The 17,013-nt window shown below is 35.9% G+C and overlaps 1 protein-coding gene and 1 pseudogene across 2 annotated transcripts in view; both read left to right on the top strand.

Moving 5' to 3' along the window:
- LY75 (lymphocyte antigen 75) overlaps positions 1 to 17,013 on the top strand; it is a 120,472-nt gene that overhangs the window by 66,574 nt on the left and 36,885 nt on the right. For both annotated transcript variants that reach the window (XM_058549066.1, XM_058549064.1), the window contains exons 27-34: positions 326 to 493; positions 1,700 to 1,816; positions 4,368 to 4,562; positions 7,421 to 7,647; positions 8,928 to 9,096; positions 13,174 to 13,323; positions 15,463 to 15,585; positions 16,832 to 16,999. In XM_058549066.1, coding sequence (XP_058405049.1) covers positions 326 to 493; positions 1,700 to 1,816; positions 4,368 to 4,562; positions 7,421 to 7,647; positions 8,928 to 9,096; positions 13,174 to 13,323; positions 15,463 to 15,585; positions 16,832 to 16,999 — 1,317 coding nt within the window. The remainder of the gene's footprint in view (positions 1 to 325; positions 494 to 1,699; positions 1,817 to 4,367; positions 4,563 to 7,420; positions 7,648 to 8,927; positions 9,097 to 13,173; positions 13,324 to 15,462; positions 15,586 to 16,831; positions 17,000 to 17,013) is intronic.
- Positions 9,908 to 12,494, top strand: LOC131411042 (centrosomal protein of 57 kDa-like; annotated as a pseudogene).

Below are 17,013 nucleotides of genomic sequence, written 5' to 3'. Positions count from 1 at the left end.
TGTATAGTTTCTCTGAGGTGGCCCCTTGTATTTGAAGTTCGGTGAGGCAGGAAGACAGAAACTGCCTTTAACCTAATAGCACCTCATTTTTTACATTCCTCCACTCACTCCACAGCAGGGGAAAGAAAATTGTGTTAAATAATTTCCTTCCTACAGAAAGCCAGTTAAGAGATCACATTATATTTGAGTATAAACAGAACAAGCATCACCAGGCTATTATTTCTTAGCTTCCTGAATATTTCCTACAAATCAAGTCTAATTGTCATGAACAGAATTTAACGTTTATATCCAAAATTAGAATTCTTACCATTAATTCTTTTTCTAGATGAGACTGAAGAAGAGGTCCAACCAGTTAACAGTGTTCAATGTCCATCTCCTGTTCTAAACACTCCATGGATACCATTTCAGAACTGTTGCTACAATTTCATGATAACAAAGGATAGATATACGGCAACAACACAAGACGAATCTCATTCTAAATGCCAGAAACTGAGTAAGTATATTATATGGCCATTATACATTGCATTATGCTTATTAAAACACAAATCTCACCTGAGTGTGTTATAAATATTCCTAATTAGATGAATTAGTCATCTCCTAATTTCTCCATTATCCTGATTTCTCCATTATCGATGCCAAAGTATTAAAATTTGCATTTAGTTAAAACGGAAAGTATAGGAGTTACCTCTTTCTTTCCTCACCCGTTAGAGAACTAGTCTGTCTTTACATGTATAAACAAAATAGGTTCTACTTAAAAAGGAAAAGAAATGACACTAGAGAGCAGAGAACTGGATGTTAAATCAAGCTAGGCTGTGAGAAAAGTGAAAATAGGTTAGTTTGAGTGGTCAAAAACTTAGATAAGCCACAAAGAAGCAGCTCTGCTTAAAAGAAATAAATATTTCACACTTTCGGCTCTCAAGACTCTTCAGATATTTCCTATGAGATCCACTGAGGATTTGTGACTTCTAAACAATGGACCTATGAACTTTGTGGAAAGTTCCTGTGGAAAATATCAAACCATTATTCCCCAGAGTGTGCTCTGTAGAACACTAGTCTTGAGAGATGTTCTATGAAAAAGATCCTTAGAAAAAGAACAAGGTTGAGAATCACTGCACACCATTGCTTCCTGTTAGATGTTACATTAGCATATACTGTAAGAAATACTGTCATAAATGAACTATTTAACTTTGTTTAACCAATATTTGCAAAGTCTTTATCCTTGTAGTCCTTTTCTGAGGAACTCCTGTTAATTTCCTGACGAACACACTTTGGGAAATATTAAACTTTTTTAACTCTAAAAAATCTAAGGAAAGGGAAGATTTGTCTTATAGCCCATCCAAGAGGTTTTATTTATTGTGGTCTTTGACAGTGTATCATTAATATAGCTGGATTTGTACCAACTCAAAATAAATGTTAAATGGAGAATAGTTAAGTGAATCCGTGTTTTAAATTCTCTACTCAGCTACTAGTTTTCTACTATTCTAGAAGACCAAATTTAACATCAAAATGTTTGAAAACTTCTTAACCTATTCATTTTAGTACAATATAGTTTTAATTTACATGTCTTTCTTACTTTTCACTATTGTTTAAGTTTCGGAGTATATTAAGCTGGGAAATAAAATTTTCTAAATCTAGTAAACAAAATAAAGTGTTCTAGGTAAGTAATTATTAAAATTACTGACTGTTTTTTATTTAACAGATCCAAAATCACATATTCTGAGTATTCGAGATGAAAAAGAGAATAACTTTGTTCTTGAGCAACTTCTGCACTTCAAGGATATGGCTTCATGGGTCATGTTAGGTATAACTTATGAAAGTAAGTTGTAAATCTGCTGATTTTCTCTGTTTATATTCATACTTCATTATAAACTACTTGTTTATCAAGCTGTAAAAGTATAGTTCTTCAAAGATTATGTTTATCAATATACAAAATTATAATTATGCACTTAGTATAACTTGTATAAATACTTAGGCAGTTTATGTCCGCTCTGCTGTTAAAATGCCTTTACTGCCAAGCTTATAGTTAAATGGTAGGAAATAATTTCCTTTCTCCACTCTCCCTCCTAGCAATTCAAGACTAACCAAAAACGACTACACTCCCATATAAATCTCCAATACTTACTTTATATCTCACTTGTATGTAGGATGAGAAGAACAGAATTATACTTATATTAATCTTGCACCTTTGTGTTTATAGCGTTGGCTTGAGGTATACATTAGAGAAATTGAGACACATAATCTGACAGTACGATAGAATATTTGAAATTGGGACTAAACACCACAAATCCAAGATATAATTGCTATGAAAAATTTTAAAACACAGACACTACTAATAGAAGAAATAAGACCAATTTAGAAAAATACTCAAATAATGATTTCCTGAAAATCATGGAAGTTTTGGAATTAGGAAAAAGAAAATCTCTCTGTGGGCATAAAGCATCAAAAGCACACATTCACCCAAAAAAAGTATTTAATAAGGGGTACAGGACAATGATAGCCAGAGGTAGGGGAGAAAAAGAAGCTAAATAACTCAAATCTGACCATTTTTAAAATAGCCTTCTCTTTGCTATCTAACCTGTCTCTTTCTTAGAGTTGCCAATGTTTTTCTTAAATGTTTATGGTTTGCAGACGAGTTAACAAAAATTAAGCTATCAAGCAATAGGTAAAACTTGGGTTGCTAGTTGAAGAAGAGTTCGTCATAGTAGGACTTAGTTGCCCAAGTCTTTTCTCCAATGACACTTGAATACCCTTAAATTTAGGAATGGAAAAAAAAAGTGGAGAGAAACTAGGTGGAAAGTTCCCAGACTTTACCTGAAAATGACTGAGGAAACGGGTCCCGTATGGAGCAGTGGAGATCACTGGATCAGGGGGTATAGTTAGAGATTCCAATTGTACACTCTGATGTACTTTGTCGTTTATATTATCAGAAATAACTGAAAATGTATTCTGTATTCTGAAGAGCATTTTCATATCTGTAGACTTCCTTTTAATCATCTTAACTTCTTTTATAAAATGTATGAGTAACAAAATTTCTATGACAATATATAGACATAGGAGCAATGTATAGAAAGATGTTTCAAGCAAACATCAAATTTGGTTTAAATCTAATTCTTACTGGCTTAATTTACATCTATAGGTTTTTTTATTACTTCAGTATTCTTAAGTAATATTTAATTGTATATACCACTGGTACAAAGGATTTTGTTTTTTAAAAAGTTCTGACTTTTCAAAAGTAGGGCCATGAATTGAAACTGCTAAAAGAAGCCATATGTCAACTGAAAAATACTTCAAGCCAAGTGAAAAAGTGACCCTTCCATATAGCAACTGTAGAAATATACCCAATTCTAAGATTGCCCATTGTATTGGCCAGAAAATTATACCTTTAGCATCTGGGGAGAGCAAAGAGGGACTGGGAGACACGAGGTGATATAAAGCATCAGGCAAGAACCAAATCATATGTCCAGTATTTCTAGTGTGTCATTACTGCAGGCAGAGGTTTAGGTAACAGTAATATTATTGGGAGATAGTAATCAGTGAAAGATAGAAATAACAAGGACAACAAGGAATATGTGTAGGTAGTAATGACATCACTCTGCACAATTCATAATTTTAATAAGCCTGGCAACTTGTTTTTCCAAAAATTTTAGTAAGATATATTCATATACCATATAATTCAGCCATTTAAGGTATACAATTTAATGGCTTTTAATATAGTCACAGAATTGTGCAACTATTACTACCCCAAAAAGAAACACCATACCTATTAGCAGTACCTCCTCATTCCCTTCCCTCTCCTGACCCTCAGCAACCACTCGTCTATTTTCTTTCTCTATAAATTGCTTATTCTAGACATTTCATATAAATGAGATCATACAATATGTGATTTTTTCGTGAGTGGCTTATTCCACTTAGCATAATGGTTTCAAGGATTATGCATGTAGCACTGTAGCATGTATCACAAAAAAATCAGTTGACATAAATGTGCACAATTGTGCATGGCTCAGGTCCAGAGAAGAGATTTCTATCACTAGTTTTATAACATATTAATTATTTTTTATAAAATCATTATGTTCATTTCCATTGCAATTAAACATATATGTAGGAGAAATGAACATTTGATGAAAAAATAACAAAATGTAAAGTTGAATGGTGGAATTATAAGTAAATTTTAATTTTCATGTTTATAATTTGTACTTTCCAAATTAAAAGTAAGCATGATTTAGTGTTATAATCAGAAAATATTTTAGAGGGATACACATAATCAATGTTTTAGAAGAAAATTAGTTGAGTTTGAAATATTAACTTCATAATTGTAATTCAAGTTTTGATTTTATCTCTAAGCATAGAAAAAAATGTTTCTTCTCTAGATGATTCTCTTATGTGGTCTGATAAGACCATGCTGTCATATACACACTGGAGAGGAGGAAGACCAGCTATAAAAGATGGCAAGTTTTTTGCTGGCTTGAGTACTGATGGCTTCTGGGATATTCAAACCTTTAATGTTATTGAAGAAATACTTTACTTTCACCAGCACAGCATTCTTGCTTGTAAAATTGAAATGGGTAAGTGTGCTAATGTAGACTTTCCGCTCCTGGGAAAGAGAAAATAAAGCCTTTAGCTTCACTAGTGGGAAGTGCAATTGTGTTTTTTGAGCGCCTCCTCTGTATTCAGTCCTATGAGAGGTGCTGCAGAGATTAGGGAGGAAGGGAAAGATATGGTCTCTGGTGTCACTGCCTTGATCCCAAGAAGTAAAATGTAGTTGGGGAGACAGCATTAAATTCTTTATCATTGTTTTATGTAGGTTAGTCTTAGGTTAGTTGGTACAGTCTTAAATTTGGGGGAAGTCAAAAGAGATCAATGAAAACAGGAACAATGAAAACAAAGAATGCATTGAGGAGGAGGTAGAACTTGGTTGAACCTTGAAGGATGGATAAGATTTTTATAAATAAGCAAATGTGTTTGGGTAGAGTTTTGACATTCCAGGCTAAAAATGAATGTCTCTCAACCTTGCCTAATTCCTTAAATAAATCTATTTTTAAATGCATGTCAGTTTTAGATTTTTCACAGCTTAACAACTATTATTATGGCCCCTCTGCTCTAAGCCCTCTGCCAACATGGAGCCTGTCACAGTGGCGTCCAGGCTGAACTTCTCCCTGCATAGTGCTGCAGAATAACTTCCTGTAGCATCATTTCCATCAGCAGTCTCCAGGGAGTCCCTATTATCAATTACTTTGAGTCCATGTAAGCTTTTGAGACTTTTTAGAAACCAAGGTCTATTCTAAAATTCTAGGCTTTCTCTCAGCCCCCATTTTTTCCCATTCTCAGCTCAGTAAAGATCTTTTTCTGTCAGACTGATCTCTTCATTGTCCCATGTACAATATACGCCCATCCTCATTTGCACCTTTATTTGTGGTTTTTTCCCACCAAGAAGTCTGCTACCTTCTTTCTTTTTTTTTTAACATTTTTATTTATTTATTTATTTATTTTTTTGAGGAAGATCAGCCCTGAGCTAACATCCATGCTAATCCTCCTCTTTTTGCTGAGGAAGACCTGCTCTGAGCTAACATCTATTGCCAATCTTCCTCCTTTTCTTTCCCCAAAGCCCCAGCAGATAGTTGTATGTCATAGTTGCACATCCTTCTAGTTGCTGTATGTGGGACTCGGCCTCAGCATGGCCGGAGAAGCGGCGCGTCGGTGCGCGCCCAGATCAGAACCCGGGCCACCAGCAGCGGAGCGTGCGCACTTAACTGCTAAGCCACGGGGCTGGCCCCTTTTTTTAACATTTTTAATAAACTTTTCATTTTAGAATAGTTTTAGATTTACAGAAAAGTTGTAAAGATAGTACAGAGAGTTCTCACATACACCATAACCAGTTTCCCCTATTGTTGACATCTTACATTAGTCTGGTACATTTGTCACAACTAATAAAGCAAACTGATAGATTATTGCTCACTCAAGTCCGTACATGATTCAGATTTCCTTAGTTTTTACTTAATGTCCTTTTTCTGCTCAGGATTCCATCCATGATGCCATGTTACATTTAGTCATCATGTCTCCTTAGGTTCCTCTTGGCTGTGATAGTTTCTCAGACTTTTCTTGCTTTTGATGACCTTGACAGTTTTGAGGAGCACTGGTCACGTATTTTATAGCATGTCCCTCAGTTTGGGTTGGCTGTTGTTTTTCTCATGATTAAACTGGGGTTATGGGTTTGAAGTTTAGGGAAAAACCACAGAGGTAAAGTGTCTTTCTCATCACATCATATGAAGAGTATACGCTATCAACATGACTTATCACTGTTGATTTTAACCTAGGTAATGTTTGTCAGCTTTCTCCACTGCAAAGTTACTGTTTTTTCCCCTTTCTATACCATACTTTTTGTAAGGAAGTCACTATACTCAGTCTACACTTGCAGTGTGGAGAGTTATTTTCTACCTTCCTGAGCAGGAAGTTATCTATATATATTATTTGGAATTCTACTGCACAGGAGATTTGTCTATTCTCCCCCATTTTTAAATTTATTCAGTCATTTATTTATATCAGTATGGGCTTATGGTTATTTATTTTATCCTTTGGATTATAATCCAAAATACTACATTATTTCACATTTTGCTCAAATTGTTCCAGCTTTGGCCATTGGGAACTCTTTCACTTGGCTCCTATGTCCCTTTGAAATACTCTCATCATTGTGGTTTTGTTGTTGTTGTTGTTTGTTTATTTTTAGCTTACTTTCTGGTTACTTATTTCTTTTTAGTCCTAAATTGACCTACCTAATCTCTGGAGCCCTAATTTATCAAACAGGCCTTCTGACTCCCTTAACAGATGAATCTCTCCTTCTCTAGTTAGTCACACATATTCTAGTGGTTAATTGTTTTGCCCTCTTTTCAGGTGTTGTTTTCTGTCCCCAATTAATATGTGAGCTCCTTAAATGAAAGATGATGTTTATGCCTTTTTTTAATCAACCAGACAACTGTAATATTTAAGAGTCTACTATATGTGCCGTGGCAATAAGAAAAATAAAGCATGCGTTTGACCTCCCTTATTAATGGGAAACCCAGTTTTTGTTTTTGTTTTTTTTTTGTGAGGAGATCAGCCCTGTGCTAACATCCGCCAATCCTCCTCTTTTTTTGCTGAGGAAGACGGCCCTGGGCTAACATCTGTGCCCATCTTCCTCCACTTTATATGGGACGCCGCCACAGCATGGCTTGCCAAGCAGTGCGTTGGTGCGCGCCTGGGATCCGAACCAGCGAACCCCGGGCCGCCGCAGCAGAGCGCGCGCACTTAACCGCTTGCGCCACCGGGCCGGCCCCGGGAAACCCAGTTTTATTTAACTTTTGAAATGATTGCATTCCAGTCTTACCCAAAATATGTATTTTAAATAATTTAAATTTAATTACTAACACTTTTAATTTAAATGTTATAGTTGACTACAAGGAAGAATATAATACTACTCTGCCACAGTTTATTCCATATGAAGATGGTATTTATAATGTGATTCAAAGAAAGGTAACATGGTATGAAGCATTAAACATGTGTTCTCAAAGTGGAGGTCATTTGGCAAGTGTTCATAACCAAAATGGCCAGCTCTTTCTGGAAGATATCGTAAAGCGTGACGGATTTCCACTATGGGTTGGGCTCTCAAGTCATGACGTAAGTCTTGTTTTGTTTTCCAGAAATTTTCCATATATGTTAGAGGGTTGGAAATTTGAGCATAAAATATTAATTCAAAGTCTAACATCAGATTAAGTCCTGGGACTCAATTTGCATAGCGTAGTGCTTTCTTATCTTTTCACAACATGGAACAAATAGAAAATTATATTTGTAGAGTGCACTGGGGCAAATGGCTGGGACTGCAGCTGCCCTAGAAACTGCCAGGCCATCCCAAGGGCCCAGTAGATAAATATCTCAACACCTCTGTAACCTATTTGGGGCAGACCAATTAGAAAGCTGGTGAAAAGGGAATAGCACAGAATCAGAAACACCTGAGTTCCAGTACTACTGGGAGGTCTTCCAGTCACATGTTGGGTGATGATGGGCAAGTTATTTAACCTTTGCAAGCTTATTTCCTCATCTGTAAAATGGGGATGATAATATTTTCCTTAATATAGGATGATAGTGAATATTAACACAAAAATTTATGTAAAGTGTCAAGTAAAATTCTTAATGTTAGGACTAATAAATGTATATTTTCTTCCCACATTCCCTCTAGAAATTAGCACCATTTGAGAATAATATTCTGCTGCTAAACTCATCTTTTGTGCACTATTTCAATCCTATTAATTAGCATATTCATGTACCTATAATAATATCTAATATACAGAAAATAGACATCTATTGAGATTAGAATAGAAGGCCTAATTTAAATAATCTTTAGAACAAAGTGGGGAAAATAAAATATAGAATGGCAAATTAGGATCATAAAATCAAGGAAAAATCAAAAGTAATCTTCCTGTATGAGTTTCTTGGGAAATATTTTCCTCTTCCAGCCCCCTGCTGCTTGATGGCTTCTGTAATATGAAAAAATGTAGTCAGAGACACAAGTCCAAAAACTATAAAACACAAAAAACAATATTCAGAATCATATGAAGGATGAGATTGTAAATCTGCAGCTGTGACAAATGGAAGCCATTTGCATGTCATTTAATTTCAAGCGTTATACAACTCATCCTTAAAAAAAATAAATCTAGAGACAGGGTATAGTAACTCTATCTTCAAATTTAAAGTCCTACTTAAATTGTGCCAGAGCAATGTCTCAAATCAATGCATCAAAAGTAAATCTCTGATTTTACAAATAGGTCCAGACCTACAACACTTATAAGCAAATAATTAACACTCCATTCCCATATTTCTTAAAGTATGTGTGTTCTTCTTAATGTTGTTTTTGAAGTCATACATCTGAGTTCAGGTTATCTCTATTATTCTTAAAACAGGGAAGTGAATCAAGTTTTGAATGGTCTGATGGCAGTGCATTTGACTACACCCCATGGAAAGATAAAAAATCTGCTGGAAATTGTGTTATCTTGGATCCAAACGGAATTTGGAAACATGAAAAATGCAACTCTGTTAAGGATGGTGCTATTTGTTATAAACCTACAAAACGTAAGACATGATTTTGAATAACTGTATATTTACTAAAATATGACATTTGTTTTATATACACAATAAATACTCAAAGGAATTTTTAATGAATTTTAAATAAGGTTTATTCACAAGTCCTGTAAAAATAATTTTGATACCTTGTGAAGAAAAACAAATTCGACATACCCATTCAGAGAATTTATTCCCAAAGATTCTCAATTGTTCTATCACTAGGTAAGTAGTTTACTCTAGAATTTGTGATTTTTTTTTTTGCTGAGGAATATTTGTGCTGAGCTAACATCCACTGCCAATCTTCCTCTTTTTGTATGAGAACTGCCACCACAGCATGGCCACTGCTGGATGAGTGGTGTAGGTCCGTGCCCACGAACCAAACCGGAGCCACTAAAGCAGAGCACGCCAAACTTAACCACTAGGCCACTGGGCTGGCCCTAGCATTTGTGAATTTTAATTTCATTTAGCAATGTTTTTCGAAGGCTGAGCTGTTCCTTTAAAAAAGGGTTCCATGGCATATAAATCTGGGAAGTACCTCAGGTGATTTACCATATTGATGGCTCTGAGAGTTTCTATAGTAAAGAAATCTGCTTAACTTGGTGTAACTAAGCGTTTTCCAAACTTGCATGATTTCCTTAAAATCTAAGGAAAGTGCCCCTTCCATCAGAGGCTGGACTTGGGTTCGCCCCTGGCGGGTGGAGCATTAACCCTGAGGAAGAGCACAAGAACCTAGACCACCCAGGAGCTGCAGAGGCTGCTGGGCAGGCCAAGAGATAGTGGCAGCGTTAGTCTCTGAAGCTTCTGGTTCTCAATGCTTGCCATGTTCTCTGCTCTGAAGAATCCTCAAGAGAAGATTCAACATTTAGAATTGAACAGACTGAGGCAGAAGAAAATGTGAAAACCTTATCTAGAGAAACAAGTAAACACAAGAAAGGAAAAATGATACAAAGAATGAGAAATAAAGGCACAATCAAGAACTGACATCTCAGTTGTTAGGTACAGAAAATAAATGTAATCTTTTGGAAAATCAGTTGGAATACATGAGAAATACAATAAAGCATGCAGAAATGAAGAGGACACCTGTGTTAGAGAAACAGACTTTACAGGATGAAGGAGAATGACAACGTGATCAAACACAAATTCAGTGCTGTATGGGCTGAATAGTGCCCCCCAAAATTCATGTCCACCCAGAAGCTCAGAATGTGACCTTTGCAGATGTAATTAGTTAAGATGAGGTTATACAAGTATAGGCCTAAAATCCAATGACTGATGTCCTTGTAAGAGGAGAGACAGAGACACACAGAGGAAGAAGGCCATTTGACCACAGAGGCAGAGATTGCAGTGATGCAGCTATAAGCCAAGGATTGCCAGCACCACCAGAAGGTAAGAGAGAGGCGTGAAACAGATTCTCCATCAGAGCCTCCAGAAAGAACCAACCCTGCTGACACATTTTGAGACTTCTGGCCTCCAGAACTGTGAGAAAATAAATTTCTATTGTTTTAAGCAACCAAGTTTGTGGTAATTTATTATGGCAGCCCTGGGAAAATAATATAAGAACAAACTTAAAAAACTGAACCTTCAAAAAAAGAAAAGAACAAGTGTTAGTGAGGATGTGGAGAAATTAGAACCCTTGTGCATTGCTTGTGGGAATATAAAATGGTGTGTAGCCACTGTGGAAAATGGTATGGTGATTCCTCAAAATACTTAACGTAGAATTACCTTATGATCCAGCAATTCCATTTCTGGGTATATACCCAAAAGAAGTGAAAGCAGGGGCCAGCCCTGTGGCACAGCAGTTAAGTGTGCGCTTCGCTGCTGGCGGCCCGGGTTCAGATCCCAGGCACACACCAATGCACCACTTGACAGGCCATGCTGTGGCGGCATCCCATATAAAGTAGAGGAAGATGGGCACGGATGTTAGCCCAGGGCCAGTCTTCCTCAGCAAATAGAGGAGGATTGGCATGGATGTTACCTCAGGGCTGATCTTCCTCACAAAAATAAATAAATAAATTAATTAATTAATTAAAATTTAAAAAAGTGAAAGCAGGAACTAGAACAGATAATTGTACAACCATGTTCTTAGCAGCATTATTCACAATAGCCATAAGGAAGAAGCAACCCAAGTGTCCATTGACAGATGAATGGATAAGCAAAATGTGGTATATACATACTATGGAATATTATTCAGCCTTAAAAAGGAAGGAAATTCTGACACATAATATAACATGGATGAACCTTGAATACATTATGCTAAGTGAAATAAGTCAGTCACAAAAGGACAAATACTGTGTGATTCCACATATATGAGGTACCTAGAGTTGTCAAATTCATAGAGACAGAAAGTAGAATGGTGGTTGCTGGGGAGAGAAAGGAATGGGGAGTTATTATTTAATGGGTACAGAGTTTCAGTTTTGCAAGATGAAAAAGTTCTGGAGATGGATGGTGGTGATGGTTGCACAATAATGTGAATGTACTTAATGCCACTGAACTGTACACTTAAAAATAGTTATGATGGTAAATTTTATATGTGTTTTACCACAATAAAAAAAAATTGAACCTTCTTGAACCAGAATATAGCAAACTTGGCCCTTGCAGAAAAATAAAATGCAAGAATTGGAAGCAAAACTCCATGGAGAACATTAAAGAAAGAAAATGTATGCAGCCTAAGCCAGCCCAGTTGCAGACTGGACTAGAAACAAATAGACTTTGAAGATAAGGCATCTCCATATGTTCCCAGTATAAGATGAATTACAAAAAAAGCGAAGCCATTCAGAAAAGTCCACCAGTCCTAACCATGCATTGGTAGCCAGTGTTCAACATGTTTTGCATCTAATAAAGCAGCACACATCATTGCCTTGTGCCGTGATGGAGTAGTCAGCAGTATATTTTTGGCAAAGCAACTATTTTCATGAGGTGGTAAAAGCAAGAACTTACTAGTAATGTCTCCCTCCACCAGCAGCATTAATGAATAGTTGTCACAAGTCCTACAGACTTTACAGATGAATGTGGCAGATGTTTTGATCATCAGCAACTAGGAAACTTACCCAGGAGTTATCACCTGTCAAACTGAAGGAAGACTGAGAGCTCAAACTAGTGGCATCAGTGGGAAGAGTGGAGGCAAAAGCCAATCAAAGAACTAAAGTTCTAAAAACATCAAGCCCAGCTGGAGAAACAGAAGATAGCAGAAGAAGGAATTAAGAGCCATCAGACAGTCCCTTCACGAAGAAAGAAATGGCAGCAGCCATTCTTCTGGAATCACAGGGACCACAAATAAGAAGAACTCTACCAAACCAAGACATAGAGAAAAAAGCAGTCCTCTGTTACTGAAGGACACCCAAACTGTACATAATGCATACAAAGCAGTAGTTTGGGTTGAGATTACTGACCATACCACGTCAGATTCTTGATTCAGATTATCTGTACCTCACCAATAGGATGCTGATAATTTACTTTCCAGTTCTCATGCTCTCTTCTTGTGGAATTAACAATAGGTGTTGAGGAACACAGGCTTCTTGTGTAACACAGCACAATTAAAAATTAAGCAGTTTAAATGGAAACCAGAGGAATTTTTAAGAGCTGAGAAGCCACACCTAGTCTTTTTTTTATTTGAGACAGATTTTGCTGTGCTGATATACTGTGCTTTGTAAACAAATTACCAAATTTTCACTTGTGGGTGTGATTTTTTAAAGTAGTTCTTGATATAGCAAGGCAAAACTAGGCTTACATTATCAAAATAAAAAGGAATCCAAAGAAAAAGAGAATGTTAATTATTATTTCAAAGTAGTTACAGGCCTATCTTTGCTTCTTTTCCTATTCTGTCTTTCCAATTGTTTTTACTTTAGTCTAAATCCATCTTAGAGGGCTAAGTACTTTCCTCTATCCTCTAAGTTTTAAAAATGGTGTTCTAAAAAGCTAATTAGAATGTATACTCTTAGAGTGTGGGCTGTAGCTTTCTCTGGTGTGTGTATTGAGTTGAATGCTTCTTACGTACAGGAACCACAGTTTCAAATTGGGACATTTAATGAGTTTTTAAAAGTCAATCATTTTTTCCGTGCATTTTTACAGTTATGTCTAATATTTTTACAGCTCAAGAGATGTCCTCTCATACACACTCATCAAGATGTCCAGCAGTGAAAGGGAATGAGTCACAGTGGATCCAGTACAAGGACCACTGTTACATGTCTGACCAGGCATTACATAGTTTCTCAGAAGCCAAAGAGTTTTGTTCAAAACTTGGTGAGTTAAAATTCATTGATTTTCTTTGACTCAATAATTTAATCATTGGATTTTTTCTTAAGGAAGTAATTTGAAATAATAATTATATTTTTGAAAATATTTTTAAAGCACTCACTATTTATATTATTATAACCTAATTGCCGAGTGGTGGGGTTAAGTATCTTGTGATATATGAGCTCAATGGAATATTGGACTAGCCATTATAAAAATGCTCAATTTGAGAATAAGTACATGGAAAATAAAAGTGGGAAGACGTAGAATCAAAAATTGCTAAGTGAACTGATATATGAAAATACTGATAAATGAAATGGTTTTAAATATAGCTAGATATGCTTAGATGAAGGGATTAAGAGGTAAATTTTTTGTAAAGTTGGTTAAGTAGTAAATACAAAATTGTATATTTTCCGTTACTTAATTATTAATAAGTAAGCTTAGCCTGACCAGGGTAACAAAATCAAAGAACCATGAGTTGTTCTTTCATTCATTCTGCAATAGGAATGGCCCACAGCCTCTGAACACCACAAGGAACAGGACTTTTTGTCTTCAGATTTAAGTATTTTAGAAAGAGCAGCAATGATTGCTGCTCCCACGATAAATTTAGCCTGTAGTCAAACTGTGAAATGACTTGTAGGGAGACCACCTGGAGTTATTTCAAAGACCTGCATCCTTGGGTACCAGTTTAGCCAAGCAGATGGCATTTATCCCATTTATTTTGCTAACTGTCATAGAGACACTAGACTGATTTAAAAATCTCCTTGTTACTGCTTAACTATATGATGGGAATTTTTGTGTGGAAAGTGTTGCGTGTTATGCGTGTGTATATATATGTATGTATGTATATATATATATATATATATATATATACACATGTGTGATGGGAACTGTTGTGAACTATATGTATGTTCTGAAAGTCAGAAGCCTCTTGCTCCTAAAGGAGAAATTAGAAAGGTTTACTGTCATTGTAGTGTGGGGGTTAAGCACTTAAGCCTTGGAGGCAGACAGATCTGGGTTCAAATCCCAGCTCCCACACTTACTAGCTGAGTGATATTGTGGAAGTTACATAATTGTTTCTCTTTTCTCATCTGAGCAGTGAGAATGAAAATAGTCTGCAAAGGTTGGGTAAAGGTTGGGTTGTTGTAGGAATGAATGAAATGAGATAATGCATGCAAATATAGCACAGTGCCCTGCAGATAGTGAGCATTCAAAACTGTTATTATTAGAAAGATTGAGGTTGACTTTCTAATTCTATAACTGGCTAGCTGTGTAAACTTGACCAGTTTACTTAATCTCCTTGAGGCTCAGTTTCCTCATGTGTAAAACAGCGATAATCCCTTCCTCTACAGGGTTATGTAACATTAAACAAGGTAACGTATAAAGTACCGGCACTCTGTGGTGATTGATAAAGGAGTAAGGCTTTCCTTTGCCCTTCTTTAAATACCCTCCACCATGAAAGAAATGCTTTAGGTCAAGTACGGAGAGGCCTGTTACTGTTGAACACTATTTGATTCCATTTAGGATTGATTTCCCTGTCTAGTTATTATTTTATTTCTATCCCGTACCCAGTACTGGCAATAACACTATTTTCTCTGTGGGTTTAGCATGACCTAAACTTCAAGAATACCCACTCATTCAATTCCATACCATATTTAGGAAGTGACAATATAAAGTAATATTAAAAGGAAACCAGTGCTCTCCAATATCCCAAACCTATTGCTTTTATTTTCATTTTAACAGTAGCAAATTTAAAGCTGAGTTATTATACAGAAGTGGTTGTTGAAGAGAGAGTACTGAAAATCTATAGGGGAGCCCGCATCTCTACCCTCACATACCCCACTTCTTATGACTAGGTGTTCATACACAGAGGTCTCACGGGATAAGCAGTTCCAAAATCAAAAAATATTACCAGGTAAACATTTTGAAGAAACAAAATTTCTATCTATGAAGTTTCAATCTAGAAGCTATTAATGTTATACTTTTAAAAATCTGACATAAATATCGGATTTTTAAAACATTGTGTAAAATTTGAATTTCTCAAAGATCTTGATCATGATAGTTCTTTTTCAAATGGCTTCTTGAAAATAAACCACTTCCCTAGTTTGCATAAAGCTAATTAGTTTGAGATTTGTTTTCCTTCAACAGATCATTCTGCAACTATTGTTACCATAGAAGACGAAGATGAGAATAAATTCGTGAGCAGACTGATGAGGGAAAATAATAATATTACCATGAGAGTTTGGCTTGGATTAGCTCAACAATCTGCTGGTAAGTGACATATTCGTGAGTGCACTGTGCAGACAGAGTTCTAACTTGTCCTAAATACCAAGTCAGCCTTGCTAAGGAATGTCAAGTGGTGGCCAATTGAACTGCTTCTTATTGATGAATAAGCTAGGTCTCCTAGCTGTTTTGGAAGCTAATAAATTCCGAATGAATAAGTGAGTGACTTATTAGTAATGATGGAAACACTAATGAAATGAAAATCAGGTTAAATCAACTGGAATTGTTGTAGAGACTTACAACGCCTAGATCAACAGGATATTTTTTTCTCCTATAGCAGTATCTATGTCCCCTGTGTCCCCACAAGGAACCCATCACTTACTTCCCTTAGAGTTCTAGTGTCTATCACCCTGTGCTTTTGCCGCTTATAACTCTGTTATTCAGAAAGTTCTCTTCTTGTCATTCCCTTCCCTCTTGGAACATTTTTACCATAGAGCAAAATTAAGTCTTAATAGTGATTTATTTTTCAAACTAGGTTAGTAAAATTGCAGAGAACTGATTCAAAAAGATTTGTGGAAGAATTTTTCAATAAGAAATAATAGATATAAGGTTTGAGTGAACTTGGAATTGATAATGAGTTAGTACAAAGCTGATAGAAGAGTAGGAATCTGTTTCACATTTTATGCAAAGTTGAATTCTAAATAATTAAAATAAACATGAATTCCAAAATATTAAGTACTTGTCAAAAAGTGAATGGATTCAAAGTTGGCCATCTAACTGAATTATAAATTGTGTTTACACTATCACCACAAGGTGGTGCTGCCTCCGCTGGAAAACAAAAATGGAGTCATGGTGGGGAGACCCTCCTGGATCCTTCCTCCCCACCAGCACATCTTTAACGATATGAGTTTTTTAGTTGGAGGAAGAGAGGGAGGGGGATACAGGTCTTTAGAAATATATCCCTCACGTAATAAATGTGCAAGCATTCTGCTCTTTAATCAAAACACCACATTCTATATCAGTGCTAACTGAACTTTCTGCAAAAATGAAATTGTTCTATATCTGCATTGTATAGTCCAATATAGTAGTCACTAGCCACGCATGGCTGTTGAGCACTTGAAATGTGACAAGTGCAACTGATAGAATGATGTTTACATTTTTCCACTTTTAATAAATTTCATTTTAAATAGTGGCACAGCATAGTTCTAAGTAAATGAGTTGTATGAGCCGCATGCCTTTTTACCTTAGTAATTTAGTTGCAATAAACATAGTCGTACTTAATTTCTTTCTTTAGATCAGTCTTGGAATTGGTTAGATGGATCAAAAGTGACATTTGTGAAATGGGCAAATAGAAATAAGAGTGGTGGTGGAAAATGTAGCATCTTGTTAGCTTCAAATGAAACTTGGATGAAAGTTGAATGTTCGAATGGCTACGGAAGAGTTGTCTGCAGAGTTCCTCTGGGTAAGTACGAAACC

This window comes from Diceros bicornis, chromosome 10 (genome assembly GCF_020826845.1).
Source record: "Diceros bicornis minor isolate mBicDic1 chromosome 10, mDicBic1.mat.cur, whole genome shotgun sequence".
NCBI classification, from domain to species: domain Eukaryota; kingdom Metazoa; phylum Chordata; class Mammalia; order Perissodactyla; family Rhinocerotidae; genus Diceros; species Diceros bicornis.
Note: the sequence above shows the minus strand (reverse complement) of the source record. Positions and strands in the feature narration are given on the sequence as shown.